This window comes from Microcaecilia unicolor, chromosome 6 (assembly GCF_901765095.1).
Source record: "Microcaecilia unicolor chromosome 6, aMicUni1.1, whole genome shotgun sequence".
NCBI lineage: Eukaryota > Metazoa > Chordata > Amphibia > Gymnophiona > Siphonopidae > Microcaecilia > Microcaecilia unicolor.
The window spans coordinates 171,781,062-171,796,120 of record NC_044036.1 but is presented as its reverse complement, the minus strand read 5'-3'; the positions used below and the strand labels follow the sequence as shown (position 1 = coordinate 171,796,120).

General features: G+C 39.7%; 1 protein-coding gene across 1 annotated transcript in view; it reads left to right on the top strand.

The window, feature by feature from the left end:
• The window catches only part of IARS1 (isoleucyl-tRNA synthetase 1), a 451,726-nt gene extending 439,532 nt beyond the window's left edge, over nucleotides 1–12,194 (top strand). Inside the window, exon 34 of the mRNA XM_030205292.1 lies at nucleotides 11,739–12,194. Coding sequence (XP_030061152.1) covers nucleotides 11,739–11,821 — 83 coding nt within the window. The 3' untranslated portion in view covers nucleotides 11,822–12,194. The remainder of the gene's footprint in view (nucleotides 1–11,738) is intronic.
• Nucleotides 12,195–15,059: the final 2,865 nt, after the last annotated feature.

The following is a 15,059-nucleotide window of genomic DNA, read 5'->3' as shown; positions in this document are numbered from 1 at the left end:
GAATGGGCTAAGGGAAGAAGAGGTGGAGGTGACCTGGTTGAGAATTCAAGTTTAATCTTGTGAATCTTATCATGAAAGAACTCAGCCAGAGTCTGGGGGGAAAGTGAAGGGGGGGGGGGTGGGGTTGGAGGTGAAGGCACTTTGAGGAGAGAGTTCAGTGTGGCAAAGAGACGTTGAGGGTTTGGTCCAAGAGAATTTGTCAGCTGAATGTAATAGTCCTGTTTGGCAAGTAGAAGAGCAGACTGGAAGGAGGTCAGCAAGAATTTGAAATGTATGAAGTCAGCATGGGCACGGGATTTCAGCCAAAGGCGTTCGGCAGAGCAGGCACAGGAACGTAGGTAGCGGATTCTAGAGGTCAGCCAAGGCTGGGGTTTGGTACGTTTTACAGAACGGGGAATGGGAGGAGCGAGAGTATCCAGAGCAGAGGAGAGAATAGTATTATAGGAAGAGACAACCTCATTAACAGACTTGGATAACATAGTGGTAGAGAAGAAATTAGAAATATTGGAGGACAGAATAGAAGGGTCAATAGCCTGAAGATCCCTAAATGTATTGGTTAAGATTGGACGGGACTGAGGAGGAAGGTGTTTAAGTGTGAAAGTTATCAGATGATGGTCAGAGAGGGGAAGATTTGAGGCACAGAAACTGGAGAGTGAGCAGTTTGAGGAGAGGATAAGATCAAGGCAGTGGCCATTCTGGTGAGTGGGGGCCGTGGAGCACAGTTGAAGATTGAAAGAGGATGTTAAAGCAAGAAACTGCGAAGCATAAGAGTCAGAGGGATCATTAGCATGAATGTTAAAATTCCCAAGAATGAGGGAAGGAGATGAAGGTTCAAGAAAGAAGGAAAGCCAAACATCAAAGTCAGTGAGAAAGGAAGAAAGGGACTTATCAGGGGGTCAATAAATGACTGTTACTCGGAGAGGCAGAGGAGCAAATAGACGGATAGAGTGGACTTCGAAGGAAGAAAAACAGTGAGACTGAGGTAGAAGAAGAGGTTGAAATCTACAAGAGAGTGAAAGTAGTAGCCCGACACCACCTCCGCGGCCAACTGGGCGAGGAGTATGGAAGAAAAGATAAACTCCGTGGCATAGGGCCGTGACTGAAGCAGAGTCTTCAGGGTAAAGCCAAGTTTCAGTTAGGGAAAGCAGATGGAGAGTATGAGAGATAAAAGAGGTCATGGATGTAGGAAAGTTTGTTACAGACAGAGCAGGCATTCCACAGAGCGCAAGAGGGGGGAGGAGAGGAACAGAAATTAGATTGGAGATAACACAGTGTGACCTGCACAAATAGGATGAGAGCTGATGTGGAGGACCAGGATTGGGATTAATATCCTCAGCGGAGAGCAGTAGAAGGAGCAAGAGAGTACGAGAAGAGTAGGAGAGGTACGACGACAGCGACGAAGGCGAGATGTACTCAGATAGAAAGGAGCTGGATGAATGGAAGGAAGGAAATGTTCAAGTTTGAGAGCTGAGAAAAAGGAAGAGGAAAAAAAGAGATGGTGAGATGATGAATACAGAGGGTGGACAACGTGTTCCTGCAGTGTACAGTGGTTTAAGATGGAGAAACAAATTAGGAAGGGGCAGTACCAAGAAGAAAAAGTGTACTGGAGCCATAAGTAATAATTGGGAGAAAAATTAATGTAAAGAGAAAAATGCAGCACCTAGAGCGGAGGCCCTGAGTGGGTCGGAGTGGATCTGGGAGTCACCCCGGAGATGGAAGGATATGCAGATGAGCTGCAAGTCCTCCACAGCACCTTGAAAGGCAGCCGGTGGTAGAGCTGGGCACCTCTCAGCTGAGGAAAGGCTTACCAGGGGTTAGGCCGAAGCCAGTGTTCCTCCCCCTGAGGGTCGCCTGATCCTAGCCAAAAAGCACCTGGAAACTCTGGGCACTTGGAGCAAGGGCCCTGGGAAGATTATGAGAAAAAAACAAACAAAAAAAGGCTTTCACAGTATTTAAAGCAATATTGCTCAGGTTTAACTGATAGGGGATTTGATTGTACAGTTCTGGCATGCAGTGATTGGCATTGTGTTATCAGTTGATAGGCAAAGGAAAGTTAGTGGGAAAGAGTCTGCAGTGCTGGCAGAATGTCTTATACCACACATATTGCTTGCATTTTCATCCACATGAGACACATTGATTTGAGTGTTCCTATAATGTCTGCAAGTGTTTGTCGCTGTATAATTTAGACAGGAATCTTCAACAATGTTTGCACATGACAAGCTTATTCACTATTTATTTATTTATTTATTTATTTATTTATTTATTTCTTAACATTTATATCCCACATTACCCAAACAAATTTGAGTTCAAGTTGGCTTATAATAAACAGTACATAACAAAGAATAATGCATAAGAAAGTAATTTGTTGTAAGAATCCAATTTTACAGTACAGTATCATAAATGTACTAGGATAGCTATAGATATTTAACATTTAGAAAATCTATTATGAATGAGAAATTATACATGAAACAAAGAGAAAATTAATGGTAAATAGAGTAGTAACCAATTCAGGTGATAATTGTTTGAGATATAGTTGTTCTTTGTGAGGGTTTGTTTGAATAGGAACGATTTGAGGATTTTGCAGAATCTAGTATATTCCTGTATATTTCTTATTTTTGGTGGTAAGAAGTTTCACTATTTGGTTCCTAGGTAAGTGAAGTTTGCAGAGTGGATAGTTTTGTAAATCACTTTTGATCACTATGGGTTTTTTTTCCTTTATAGATTTAACATTTACATCAACAAACATAAATGTAATGAAATATCAGAAATATAATCACTTATACTATATATACATTATACTAATAGTATAATAAAAGAAAATTATTTTTTACTTTTGTCCACAATTAATGGTCAAGATACTAAGAAATTTTTCAAAAGGAAAAATAAAATTAGTTACATAACGGACGGGAGTAACGAATGTACACAGCCAATATCCAGCATAGTATTCTAAGGGAGTACCCCCATGGTTGGGATAGCCTTTTCCTTTGATTTAATGAAATCCAACAGCTTCTTAGGAGTAAAGAAAATATAGTTGACCAAATCAAGTGAAATGCAACATTTACAAGGAAATTTCAACATTAATGTACCACCTAGTTTTAAAACCGTAGGTTTGTACGAAAGAAATTCTTTTCTCTTTTTTTGCGTGATCTGTGCTAAATCTGGAAACACTTGAATATTTTGTCCCAAGAAGGAGTCATTAATATGTCGAAAATATAACCGAAGAATGTTATTTCGATCAAATTCAAGGGCAAAAGTTACCAACAGTTCAAGAGAGTTCTCCAAGAAGTCAGTTAAATTCAATGCTGGGGCCGGAACTGTTTGAGATTGTTCTTTTAATTGAGTGGATATACCAGTTATGTATTGGGATCCCGTTATGGGGGGAAACCCCTCCACTGGAATCCCCAGTACCTCAGTGAAATATTTCTTAAGCATATCTATTGCATTTATCATAGGTGACTTCGGAAAGTTCAAAAATCTCAAATTGTTCCTACGCCCATTATTATCAAGGAATTCCATTTTTCTATCTTGAATTTCTCTTTCTTTGATTAAAGCTGAAGTAATATTCTGTAGTTTTTCAACCTCTCCTTCTATTTTTGTTATTTTAGTTTGCTGCTCTTGAGTATGTTCGAGCAAAGTCTGATTAGACCTTTTCAGGTCTGATATTTCACTCGTTACTAAGTTATTCATCAAAAGTAAAGTACTATTCACAGCCTGGATGGCATCCCAAAGTGTATTCATAGTTACCACTGCTGGTCTTGTTAAGCCTCCGACAGACACAGTTGCAATCTCCCGAGTAGTAAGAGCAGCGACCTGCACTAATTCCTGCGATGGTAATTCTTTTCCTGGGGTAGAGGTGCCCATAGGTCCTCCCTCTACGAGCGTCGCAGGTCTGGGTGAATCCACGGCCTCCAGCGATCGTGACCCCATGGGCAAACAATCGCCTCCGGGTCGCGGAGGAGCAGTGAGGGAAGGAGGACTCAACATCACTCCTTCTATGCTGTGCTCGGCCCCCTGAGAGGTCGAGTCTATTGAAGTGGGCGTTTATTTTTCAAGGGCCCCCACTCGAAAGCTCTCCAAGGTCATCTGGCGGGTGGCGGGAGTTGACGGCGAAGCCATGGAGGAAGGTACCGTCATTTTTCCCTACCGTCGTTTTTCCCTTTCTCTTCCCCATATCAAAATCGGGAAGAGCTTTCCTCGCGCCAGAGTGTTTTCGAGTCTCAAGAGCTAGGTTGCCTCACTTCCGCTCCTGTCGCCATCTTGACCTCTCAATCACAATGGTTTTAAGAGTGCCAGAACTTGTCCAAGGTCCTGGTGACCAAAGTGTTGTGTGCTGATTATTCCAGAGGTATGCCGATAAGTCTGAATTTTCATTACGAATACCTTAAATCAGCCACAGACCAGTGTGCGGACTGACTTTTAATACCCAAGCCTTTATGTTGATTAGACAGTTGTTGTGAAATTGGTTCCTTCTATGAGTTTTGTCATTTTCTTACTATAATCAGCTGTATGCCTTTAGAGAGAATAGAATTTCAAAAGACCTTGCTATTAGCTGATCAGAAAAAGATTTTTTTTAAGGGAGGGGAGTTGGACAGCATCATGAGTCTTCATTTGCAACTTCAATTACAACAGTTTTGTAATTCCTTCCTGCCCCTATCATTCAACCCAGCTATTAAGTTAGTATTTGGCCAGTGACTACAGAGCACAGCGCACATTTTCAAACCTTGTATACATGCACTTTGAGTCTGACCACTAGGTGTCACTTTTGTGCAGTAACTTGTGCTCCCTTTTCTGCCCCCTTTTTCCCTGGAGGCTGTAAACTGCATCCTTAGCCCCAACTGGCCCAAGGAGCAGAAGCTGTGTTTGGGAGTCAGACCCAGATCTTCTGTATGACAGTATGCAGCGTGTTACCTAACCACCAACATGGCCCCACATTTGTTGTTTTTCATGTTATACTCCTGATCACTTTGTTTCTTTTTTTTCTTTTGTAGAGAGGTGCGGTAGCCGTGTTGGTCCACTTTTAAAGGTAATCAATAGAAATAAAATAAAACATGGAAAAGAAAATAAGATGATACCTTTTTTATTGGACATAACTTACATTTCTTGATTAGCTTTCGAAGGTTGCCCTTCTTTGTCAGATCGGAAATAAGCAAATGTTTGGTAGACGACAGTATATATAAGTGAAACATCAAAGCATTTCAGTGACAGTCTAACAGGAGAGGTGAGAGAGGAAGAGTCGAGTGGATGAGGGACAGGGAGATATGCATGGAGATAGGAGGGTGACAAAGCAGTACAGTTTTATGGTTTATAATGGGCTAGAAAACCCAGATCTTTAAGTCCTGTCTGGTGGGTGTCAAAATATTTAATCATTCTGACTTCAAAGGTCTTAAGTTCCTGTATTGTTTTAAAGTTCCCTTTCAGGATTCTTACCACTGGCAAAGCTGTACCAGTGGGCTCGGCTCAAATCCTGCCAAGGAACAACTATTTATTCAAACACATCCAAGAAATGAGTTTATCTTGTTGGGCAGACTGGATGGACCGTTCAGGACTTTATCTGCCGTCATTTACTGTGTTACTATGAGCCGTGTTTTGGCTTGTCCGGCCTGTCCCAGGAGTCTTCCTTTGGATGTAGTGTAATACTGCTAGCTTTCCGTATGAGGTGAATGCTATTGTAGCTCCAAAAGGAGATATCCTTGATGAAAAAGTCTTTAAAATGCCACCAAGTGGCTTATGCACATTAGAAACAACTCTGGGCCTAGATAAAAATAAAAGAAAAAATGTTTATAATAAATACTGAATTATAGCAATGCTACTGAAATCATTTGAAAAATTAAGACAGTTTAAAAAGATTCTAGGATCTGATTATTGGGTCATTGATGAAGATCTTGAAAATGAACTCTTTTCTAGCCAAACTAACAGGAATCTCTCTAGATATTTCTTGCTGACTTTAACGCTGCAGTATATTTACAAACAATTCTCTTTTATGCAGAAAATGCATTCTAAGTCCTGGAATATTGAGTGCTTATCTTATTATTCTGAAAACATTTTTTTTTATTCTCAGCTTTACTATACAATCCAATTTTACTATCAGCAATTTTCTTGTTGAATATTTGAGTTCACACAATAGACAAGAATGCAAAATGAGCAGCTAACTTATCCCTTCTGCCCAGTTGTTGTCCACGCTGCAAGACTACGTTCAAGCTGTTAGCTATAGAGTCTGACCACTTGTATGTCAGCTGATCTCTCTCCCCCTATCATATCCTTATTTGTAATTTTCTGCCCTAATTGGACTAGCATATGAGTTTCGCCACTTAGTTGTCATCCAGCATTCCACCCTTCCCACATTTATTCACAACCTTTGTAATCCACTGAATAGCTAACAGTACACGGTAGCTGTCTCAAGCATATAACTTCCTAGGCTTCCTGCCAGAGAGACCTATACATGAACACCTTACATTTCCACCAGAACATCTCATTATTACTGTTTCTGTGTTTGTATATTTTTTATGGCTCTTATGTTTTTAGTGGCTGTTTTATGTATTTTGATGATATTGATATTTTTTGTATTATATTGTAAACTGTGTTGAGTTAAAGAACGAGTTGCCATACTAGGTCTGACCATAGGGCCACCTAGCTCAGTATCCTGTTTCTAACAGAAGCCAATTCAGGTCACAAGCAGTAAGATTTAAAGCTATTTACCCAAAGGGATAAGCAGTGGCTTTCCCCAGATCTACCTTAATAATGATTTATGGACTTCTCCAAGAATTTGCCCAAGCCTTTTTGCTTCCCAGCTACACTAACTGCTTTTACTATAATCTCTGACAATGAACTTGAGCTCAATTATGTCTTGAGCAAAAAAGTCTTCTACAGTTTGTTTTAAATGTACTACTTAGTAATTTATTGGCATATTCTTTAGTCCTTGTATGTTTTTTTAAAGAGTACTCAGGATTTTATAGATAACTATTTTGTATTTCCTCTCTGCTGTCTCTTCTCCAAGCCGAAGAGCTCTAACCTCTTTAGCCAAGATGAGTCATTCCATTCCATTAATCATTATATTGCCTTTCTCTGTACCTTTACTAATTTTGCTATATCATTTTTGAGATGTGATAACCAGAATCACACATAATATGCAAAGTGTGGTCATACCATGGAGTGATACAGAGGCATTATGATATCATTTGTTTTATACACTATTCCTTTCCTAATAATTCATAACATTCTGCTTTTTTGGCCATTACTGCACACTGAGCAGATTCTTCTCCTAGCTGGTGACTCCTAATTTGTAATCTAGCATTGTGTAGATATAATGTGGGCTGTTATTCCATATGTGCTGGGAGTTGCTGGAACATAAGGGTGGAGGGGAAATGAGAGGTGACAGGGAGTTGCTGAAACATAAAGGTGGAGGGGAAATGAGAGGTGACAGGGAGTTGCTGGACCACAAGGGTGGAGAGGAGGGAAGAGCTGACATGGAATTGCTGGACCATAAGGGTAGAGGGAGAGGGAGAGCTGACAGGAAGTTGTTGGACCATAGGGGAGGGAAATGCTAGACCATAGGAATGGGTGGGAGGGGAGAAGGATCAGGGAAATGCTGGACCATGGGGTAAAAGAGAGAGAGAGAGAGGGACAGGGAGATATTAGGCTACAATTGTAGGAGGAGAGAAATAGGGAAACAGAGGCTGGGTTACAAGTGTGGGAGGAGAGAGGGGAGACAGGGAAATAAAAAGAGAGGCAGGGAGATGCTGAGCTTCAATTGTGAGTAGAGGGAAAGAGCAGAGTTGCTGGGCTACAAAGGTGTGGGGAAGAGAGTTGCTGGGCATGGTGGAACTATGTGGGAGAGGCTATGGGGTTTGTCAAGGAGATGAGTGAGAGGAGGATGGCAAGTATAGAAGTTAGAAGGTAGTAATGGGGTGTGTATGAAAGAGAAGGTAATGAAAGGCCAGAGAAAGAAGTGAGATAGGAGAAATGGGAGAGCTAGGGGGTGAGAAGAGGAGATAGAAAATTGATAGGTAAGTGACATATAGATAGAAGAGTGAGAGGGTAAAATTTGAGTGAGCAGACAATCATGAAAGAAAGAAGGAATATGTGAAAGACAGATATAGGGAGGGAATGGAAAAAAGATTGGAGGAAAGTAGAGAGAGAGGACAAATGGAAGTTCCTACTGGAAAGAGCAAAAGACAGGAAAGCAGAAGAGAGAGAAACTGGGACCAACTACTTGGAAAAATAAAATGCCCAGACAAAGGTTGGAAAAAGTGTTTTGTTTTTGAATTTATTAAGTGGAATATGTTAACTTTTGGAAATGTGCATTTTCATCCCTTATTGTGGTACATGGCTTAGTTTGACTTCCTGGGATTCCCAAAACATAACTTCATTATCAACAATGAAGTACTGTAGGAAAGTAAAATGAAGATTTTGGAAGGGTCTTTACAGGCCCTAGACTTTGAATATTGTTGAATATCTGTGGGGAGACCTCATATATGAAATGAAAGCAAGGAAACCTAACAATATTCCTGAGCTAGCAGAATTGTGAAGTGGAAAAAAATATAAAGATAAGGGCAAATGCTTTTAGCTGCCTGCAAGAAATGTTTGGTGGCTGTTACAAAGTACTGACTGAAAGGGTGTCCAGACTTTTGTACCTTCCATGTTCACTATGCTCTTATTTTGATTTTATTTAAAAAATGCAAATAGCAATTATGCAATAAAATATGGAGACAGATGTCTTGTTTAATTTTGTACTGTGTAGAAGTTGTGCCATCCTCTGTACACTTAGAGATTTATTGAAACATACCTTATCTTTTCCACATGACTGAAAGTACAAGCATCATTTCCTGATATTATCCCTCTTTCTTTTTTATATACTTCTGTCACTGTGTAATTTTGTTTTCATAGCTTATTTTATTTTCATTTATACCTCTGATCATATTATAATCTACGAGTCTTCATTGAATTTTGTACAGTTTTGGTCTGCTCGTGTTTTCCAGGGGCATGTTAAATAATAGGCCCATATTTAATAGCCTATTCTGAATTTCCAAATCTGTGTGACAACTGGCTGTGGTATAAAACATTTAAAAAATATATACATGTATAAATCCTATATCCACACCCCTCAATATAATGCACAGTGCATACAAAGTAAGAATAAAATTCAAATTGCATTAATTCTGAGAACAATATGCTCAGTTGTATTTGTACCACTTCAAACAGTAGAATTTGTTTTAACTACTTTACACATGATGGTCACAATTGATAATAGCAAAGAAGGAAAAGACGTAAAAAGTGTGACAGTGCCTGCCGTAGTAAAGAGCTATTTGGAAGCACATGATAAGGCAACAGAAATGCCTAAAAAGGGGATGAATTAAGTCAATATTCTATATATTGTTTGGTGTTTAGAAGTGATTTCTTTATTCATTTGGTGTTTTACCTGTGGTCTCGCTTTTGGTCCTGAAAGACTTGTGTGTAGAATTGCATATCCTATTCCAAAACTACTGCAAAAGCAGTATTTCCCAAAGTTTTCAAGCATAAGGCACACCTACATTTCCAAATATAGTATGTGGCATACCAACCTCAGCAAAGTAGGTAGTATGGACATGGAAAAGGCTTCATAAGGTGAAAAGAAAAATTAGGGAACTGCTGAAAGCCCCTCCAACGGCTGGAAGGACTTAAAGGAAGAGGCCTACAAGGAGGAACAGGATGTGGTGTTGTGTGCATGTAAGCAGAGCCTGACTGCCTTTTAAGGATGGACAGCCAGAAATGTTTGTGTTTCCTGTATTCATGGGAATTGTAATTTTATTTGGGTATCGTCAGCTTGTGATGATAGTGCGGTCTTTTTGGAAATAGTGCATATTACATGGAAAGAAGGCACATTGTTTCAGAAATAGGGCACACTTTTCCCAATAGGGCATAGATGCGCACTAATTTGTGTGGTGGTTCCACTATTGGGAAAGAATGCACACTGTTTTCTGAAATAGTGTGCTCCTTTTTCATGTTTTGGCACTATTATTAGCAAATGACAAAATACGAAATGTGTGTATTTTCTGCCCATTTTCATTTGGTAACAATATAGGACATGTTGACATTTACTGTGTTGTTGCAAATGACAGTCTATCTCTATTGCCTTCACCCTACATTCTTCCTATTAATTTTCATGTTCTGGTAACTCATGTTCTTGGAAGGAAAGAGGAACTCCTGCGTGATTAAGAGTGATGCCTGATATTTCTTGTTACTGAGAGCAGGCTTGCTGGGCCTTGATCATTGAGTAGTGATGGCTCCTTTTTTCCCCCTTGGCACTCAGTGGAGTGGAGAAGTAGCCTATTGGTTAGTGTGGACTTAGATCCTGGGGAGCTGGGTTCAATTCCCACTGCAGTTCCTTGTGACTCTGGACAAGTTACTTAACCCTCCATTGCCCCAGGTACAAATATGTACCTGTATATATAATATGTAAACCGCTTTGAATGTAGTCGCAAACACCACAGAAAGGCGGTGTATCAAGTCCTATTTCCCTTCTCCTTTACCTGATGAGATCTGAAGCACACTGGCTGGCAAGCATTGAATTAACATGTATGCTGCATTCATGAAAAGCGATCAGGTGGCTATTAAAATGTAAGATTTCTTACATGCATGGCAACTAAACTGTTGCATGAACTTCTAGAAGAGTATGTTTTTGTGCTTTGTTTGAGTAGTTTTACTCCCTGAAACACAGAATTAGATTATATATTAAGCTGGATGTACTGTATGAAGGGCAATTCAATAGCAATTACCTTTGCAGCATCCCACACACAGTCTAAAATCTGTATTCAGTGCCAGTCATCAGTGGTACTGGAAGAGTATTCTGTGAGGTAATAAAGTTGTCTTCCTACAATTTCTGTACTCTAACTGTATGGTATCTGAATTTCTGAAAACATAATTACCATTTAATTTGAATTCTCCACAACCCTTAAATAAGGCATACAACGCCTTGTAAAAGACTTCTCATTACTGTTCCTTCTAAGCTGAGCAGGAGTCCTTCCATCTGTAGTCCTGCCAGTGGGGGGTGCTGTTTCACTATCACATTTTCAATAATGAAAGACAGGCAAACTCTGCAGGACTCCAATATTGAAGCACTACCTCCCACTAGCAGCAGTGCAGTTGGAGAACTCTTGCTCAGCTTAGAGGGAACAGTGCTTCGCATCCTTGTACATTTTTCACGTTATGCCGGGTATATTATACAAATCCCTACCAGCCTCCCTTATTCTCCCAAATGTGAATTGTGTTTGCTTGTTAGACTGTTCAGAGACTGTTAAGCCAACTGCCAAGGAATCTTTATCTTTGTTCTGTGCTCATGGGAAGAGAATGGTGGAGGAGACTGGTGTTACTGGCAAAACCTTAACAAACTTTATTTTGTCTTCCAGCCTCTGGGTTCACCCTCTGCCCTGCTAATTGGAGGGACCAGCAATATGCAGATCAGTGGGGGAAAAAAACTCCTACTTTAATGCATTGTGAATTGTAGTTTTAAGCTAGTTAAATATGGGTGTGAAGATTTTTCAAGGCACTGTAATGTATATAAACTCCACCTGATTCATCAAATAAACCAGTCAGCGTTTGTATCAGCCAAGTGTATTGTTATAGGATATAAGGCCAATTGTTACTATTCAGTTTCATGGGGAGTGACATTAGCAAATCGTTTTATGTTGAACTGTATCCATTATATCCTTTTTTGATTGTTGTGCTACCAAACATTGCTAATAATCATCTTTCCTACTTTTCAGAAATTACGGATGGTACTTTCATGAAGTCTCTAAACACGAAGACTGTGTACGTTCAAGTTCTACCAATAACTGCTGAAAGCTGAAGGTGTCTTGTGTAAATGGGCACCATTGCAGATTTTATCCTGTCTCTACCGCCATGAGAAAGCAAAGTTAACTCCAAGATGTCTACTGTAAAACTAAACTGTTACATATTTAGGATGTTTTCTACCAGTATATGTGTAATGTGTATCTTTTGCTTCAAGTAAAATACATTGTTGACATGATGCATCAGTATACATGTCCCTTAAAGTAATGCTCAGTTTTCGTAAGCCAAGATATCTATGCACAACCTTCCCAAGAAAAGAGATAATATTCTGTTTCTTATTCATACAGAGCACATTTATTTCAGACTCCACCATCACAACACTGTGATTTTGTGAGTTCAAAATAAATTCCATTTTCTGCAAGAAATAAATACAAGCATGGCATGATTTTGTTTTCTTTCTGGATAGGGTAATGCAGACTCTTAATAACCATAATTCATGCCAGCTAAACTAGTTTTCTCTGAAACATAATTTTTCTGTTACCTACAGTGTTCCTTCCTATAAGTCCTTCCAAAAGCGGTATTTGAACTGGTAAATTATTTGTAGGAAGTGATGTTGTGTCTTGCTCTGAAACCAGAATTATCTAAAGATTGTGATTCAAATTACCTTTTGAGACTGCAGTTTTCTCATGATAGTTGAAACTGCTAGATCTCTGCGCTGTGTGAACGAAGATTATTTTCTTTATGAACAAGTGGGGAGAATCAGCCAGCAAGTACCAACATGGAATAACTCAGAGCTCAGAAATTAATAGAAAAAACTTCCAAGCATGTGTGTCCCTTTCTGTGTATTGTGCCTCTGCAGAGGTAATTGAGTTTTTCTTTGCTCTATTGAACAGACGTATTCTTGTAGCTCTCTTACTCCTAATAACTGTTTTTCTTTCTCATCTTGTATTTTTTTCTTACACCAAAAAAACATACTAAAGAAAGCCCTTTCTTTGTTTTCTTCTTTCTTTTATTTTCACAACCTTTAAGCTTGACTTAACCTACCTGCTAGTTTTAGTCATAAAAGTTTTTATTGATGGCAAAACAACTGCTTGAATAATACAAAACAGGAAGTACCAGTGTCAAAGTGTTTTTAGTTTCCAACACCCCCACTTTTTCTCCTCCTTTCCCAACCCACCCCACCCCAAAAAAGCTGTCCACATTCTAACAGGCACCCAATAAAAGGAAAGGAGAGAGAGTTCTGACTCTTATGACTCTCCCCTCCATTAGAGAGCTACAAAACAACCCCAACCTATCCCAACAGATCCACCTTAACCCTCCCCCCCCCACCTTAAGCAGTATGGCAAACAACCAAGGTGTAGATGTGACCAACTGTATCACAAATGGAAGTCATTAAGAATCAGACTACGAGCATGAACAGAAAGGCTTTGAATATAGGACTCCCAGATCAGCCAAAACCACTTTCTAGATGAATAGCATTACGTCACCAGCAAGAGCGAACAAAAATGTTGAAGTATGCATTTCACATCTACCACACAAGCTTTATATATATATATATATATATATATTATATATATATATATATAAAATTTCTCCTTGGAAAGAAAACCACCACAACTCACTGTTCCCAGTAATATGTCATATGGAGAAATGTGTGAAAAATTGTCCCTGTAAAGGATAACACCTCATGCAAAAACACTTGAAACATTCATACAAGTCCTCATAGCATGAGAGATATTATTCTCCACCACACCATATCTACCACAAGTAGAGGAAGATGCACTCCCAGTGTAGAATGTTTTCTTTGGTGAGTAATAAGCTCTTGTCAAGGTCCAAAACAAACGAATACTTTCGATACTGGGCACTGTGCACCACCAGTGGAGCATTCCTTAACATTTCATTTTGCAGTACTAAGCGTGGGACTGCTTAGGAGTAAATGAAACTAGAGATTTGTGTAAAGTGGACACTGACACTTGGGATAAGTGAGTTGAAATGTAAAAAAAAAAAAAGTTTACAGCTGGTCCACCATGCCCACTGCACAGCCAGTACACAAAAGTTGATTTAAATAGTGTGTCAATTGTCAGAAGTCCCCAGGGTGTGCATCAAGGGTTTTCAAAATTAGATCAAAAGACTTTAGCACTCCTGTGTCCATTAGGAGATCTTCAACACACAAAAATCCTCTCCGTCCCCATCTAGTAAAATCTGCAGAATTAAGACCAGGGCTAAAGTCTAAATTTTCCCCCAGGGGCAATAAGTCAGTATTGGAGGTTTGTGTCAGAATGTAAGGAGTCTGCCAAGTGACCCGCATATATTTAAGTAAAACATTATGCTTGAGGCCTGGTGAGAGTGATTTCCTGAGTGTATGCAGTAAATAATGGGGGTGGAGTGGTATGAAGAGTTCACTCTCCATATTCCAGGGGGTATAATCAGCCGTTTCCATCACCCAATCTTTCAAATGAAGAAGACATTCAATGTTGTGTAAATGCATGTTCAGGACTCCCAAGCCCCCCGTTGCCCAGGAACTATAAAACATCCATCCAGATTTTGTTTCCTTCCTGTCCAGAGAAACCTACTAAGAATTCTATTCAACAGTTTGATTGCATCTCATAACCCAAAGCGGGAGTTGCTGAAGTACAGTGGGGGAATAAAGACAGTCTGGTGCCCATATAAATAGGAAATGACTCAGAAATACACCGATTGACCATAAGACGCTTTAGGAGCACAATAAAGTGCACAGATAGGATCATTAAAGCTGTCTGTGATACCATATCTCTCCAGAACCTTAAGGTTATTAGCCAAAACTGTAGCCAATAATTTAGCCTCAAAATAGAAGAGAGAGATGTCTGTATGATTCTGGCATAGTGGGGTACTTAGGGGGCTTAGGGAATACTATAATAGGAGCTGGAGTCAAGGAATCGGGTAAACGCCTAGCCGCAATAATATCATTATACATAGCTGTAATGGGCTTAGCAATATCTGATACCATGAGTTTGTAAAACTCAGCCCTATATCCATCAGGGCCTGGAGTCTTAAATCGAGAGCTCTTGTTAATTGCCCATGTGATTTCATCTTCCCCAATGGGTCAATTTAAAAAAGAGAGTTGGGATAGAGTTAGACTGGACAAATCAACACAGGAGAGATAGACATCAGGGTCCAACCCTGAGTCAGTATCCATTCTATACAGGGCCTGATAAAAATGGGTAAAAATAGCATTGATTTCCTTATCTGTACGCACCATTGATCCCCTATCTTCCCTTAGTGTTAGAACTTTAGATAGTCAGAAGTAGATCTGGTCA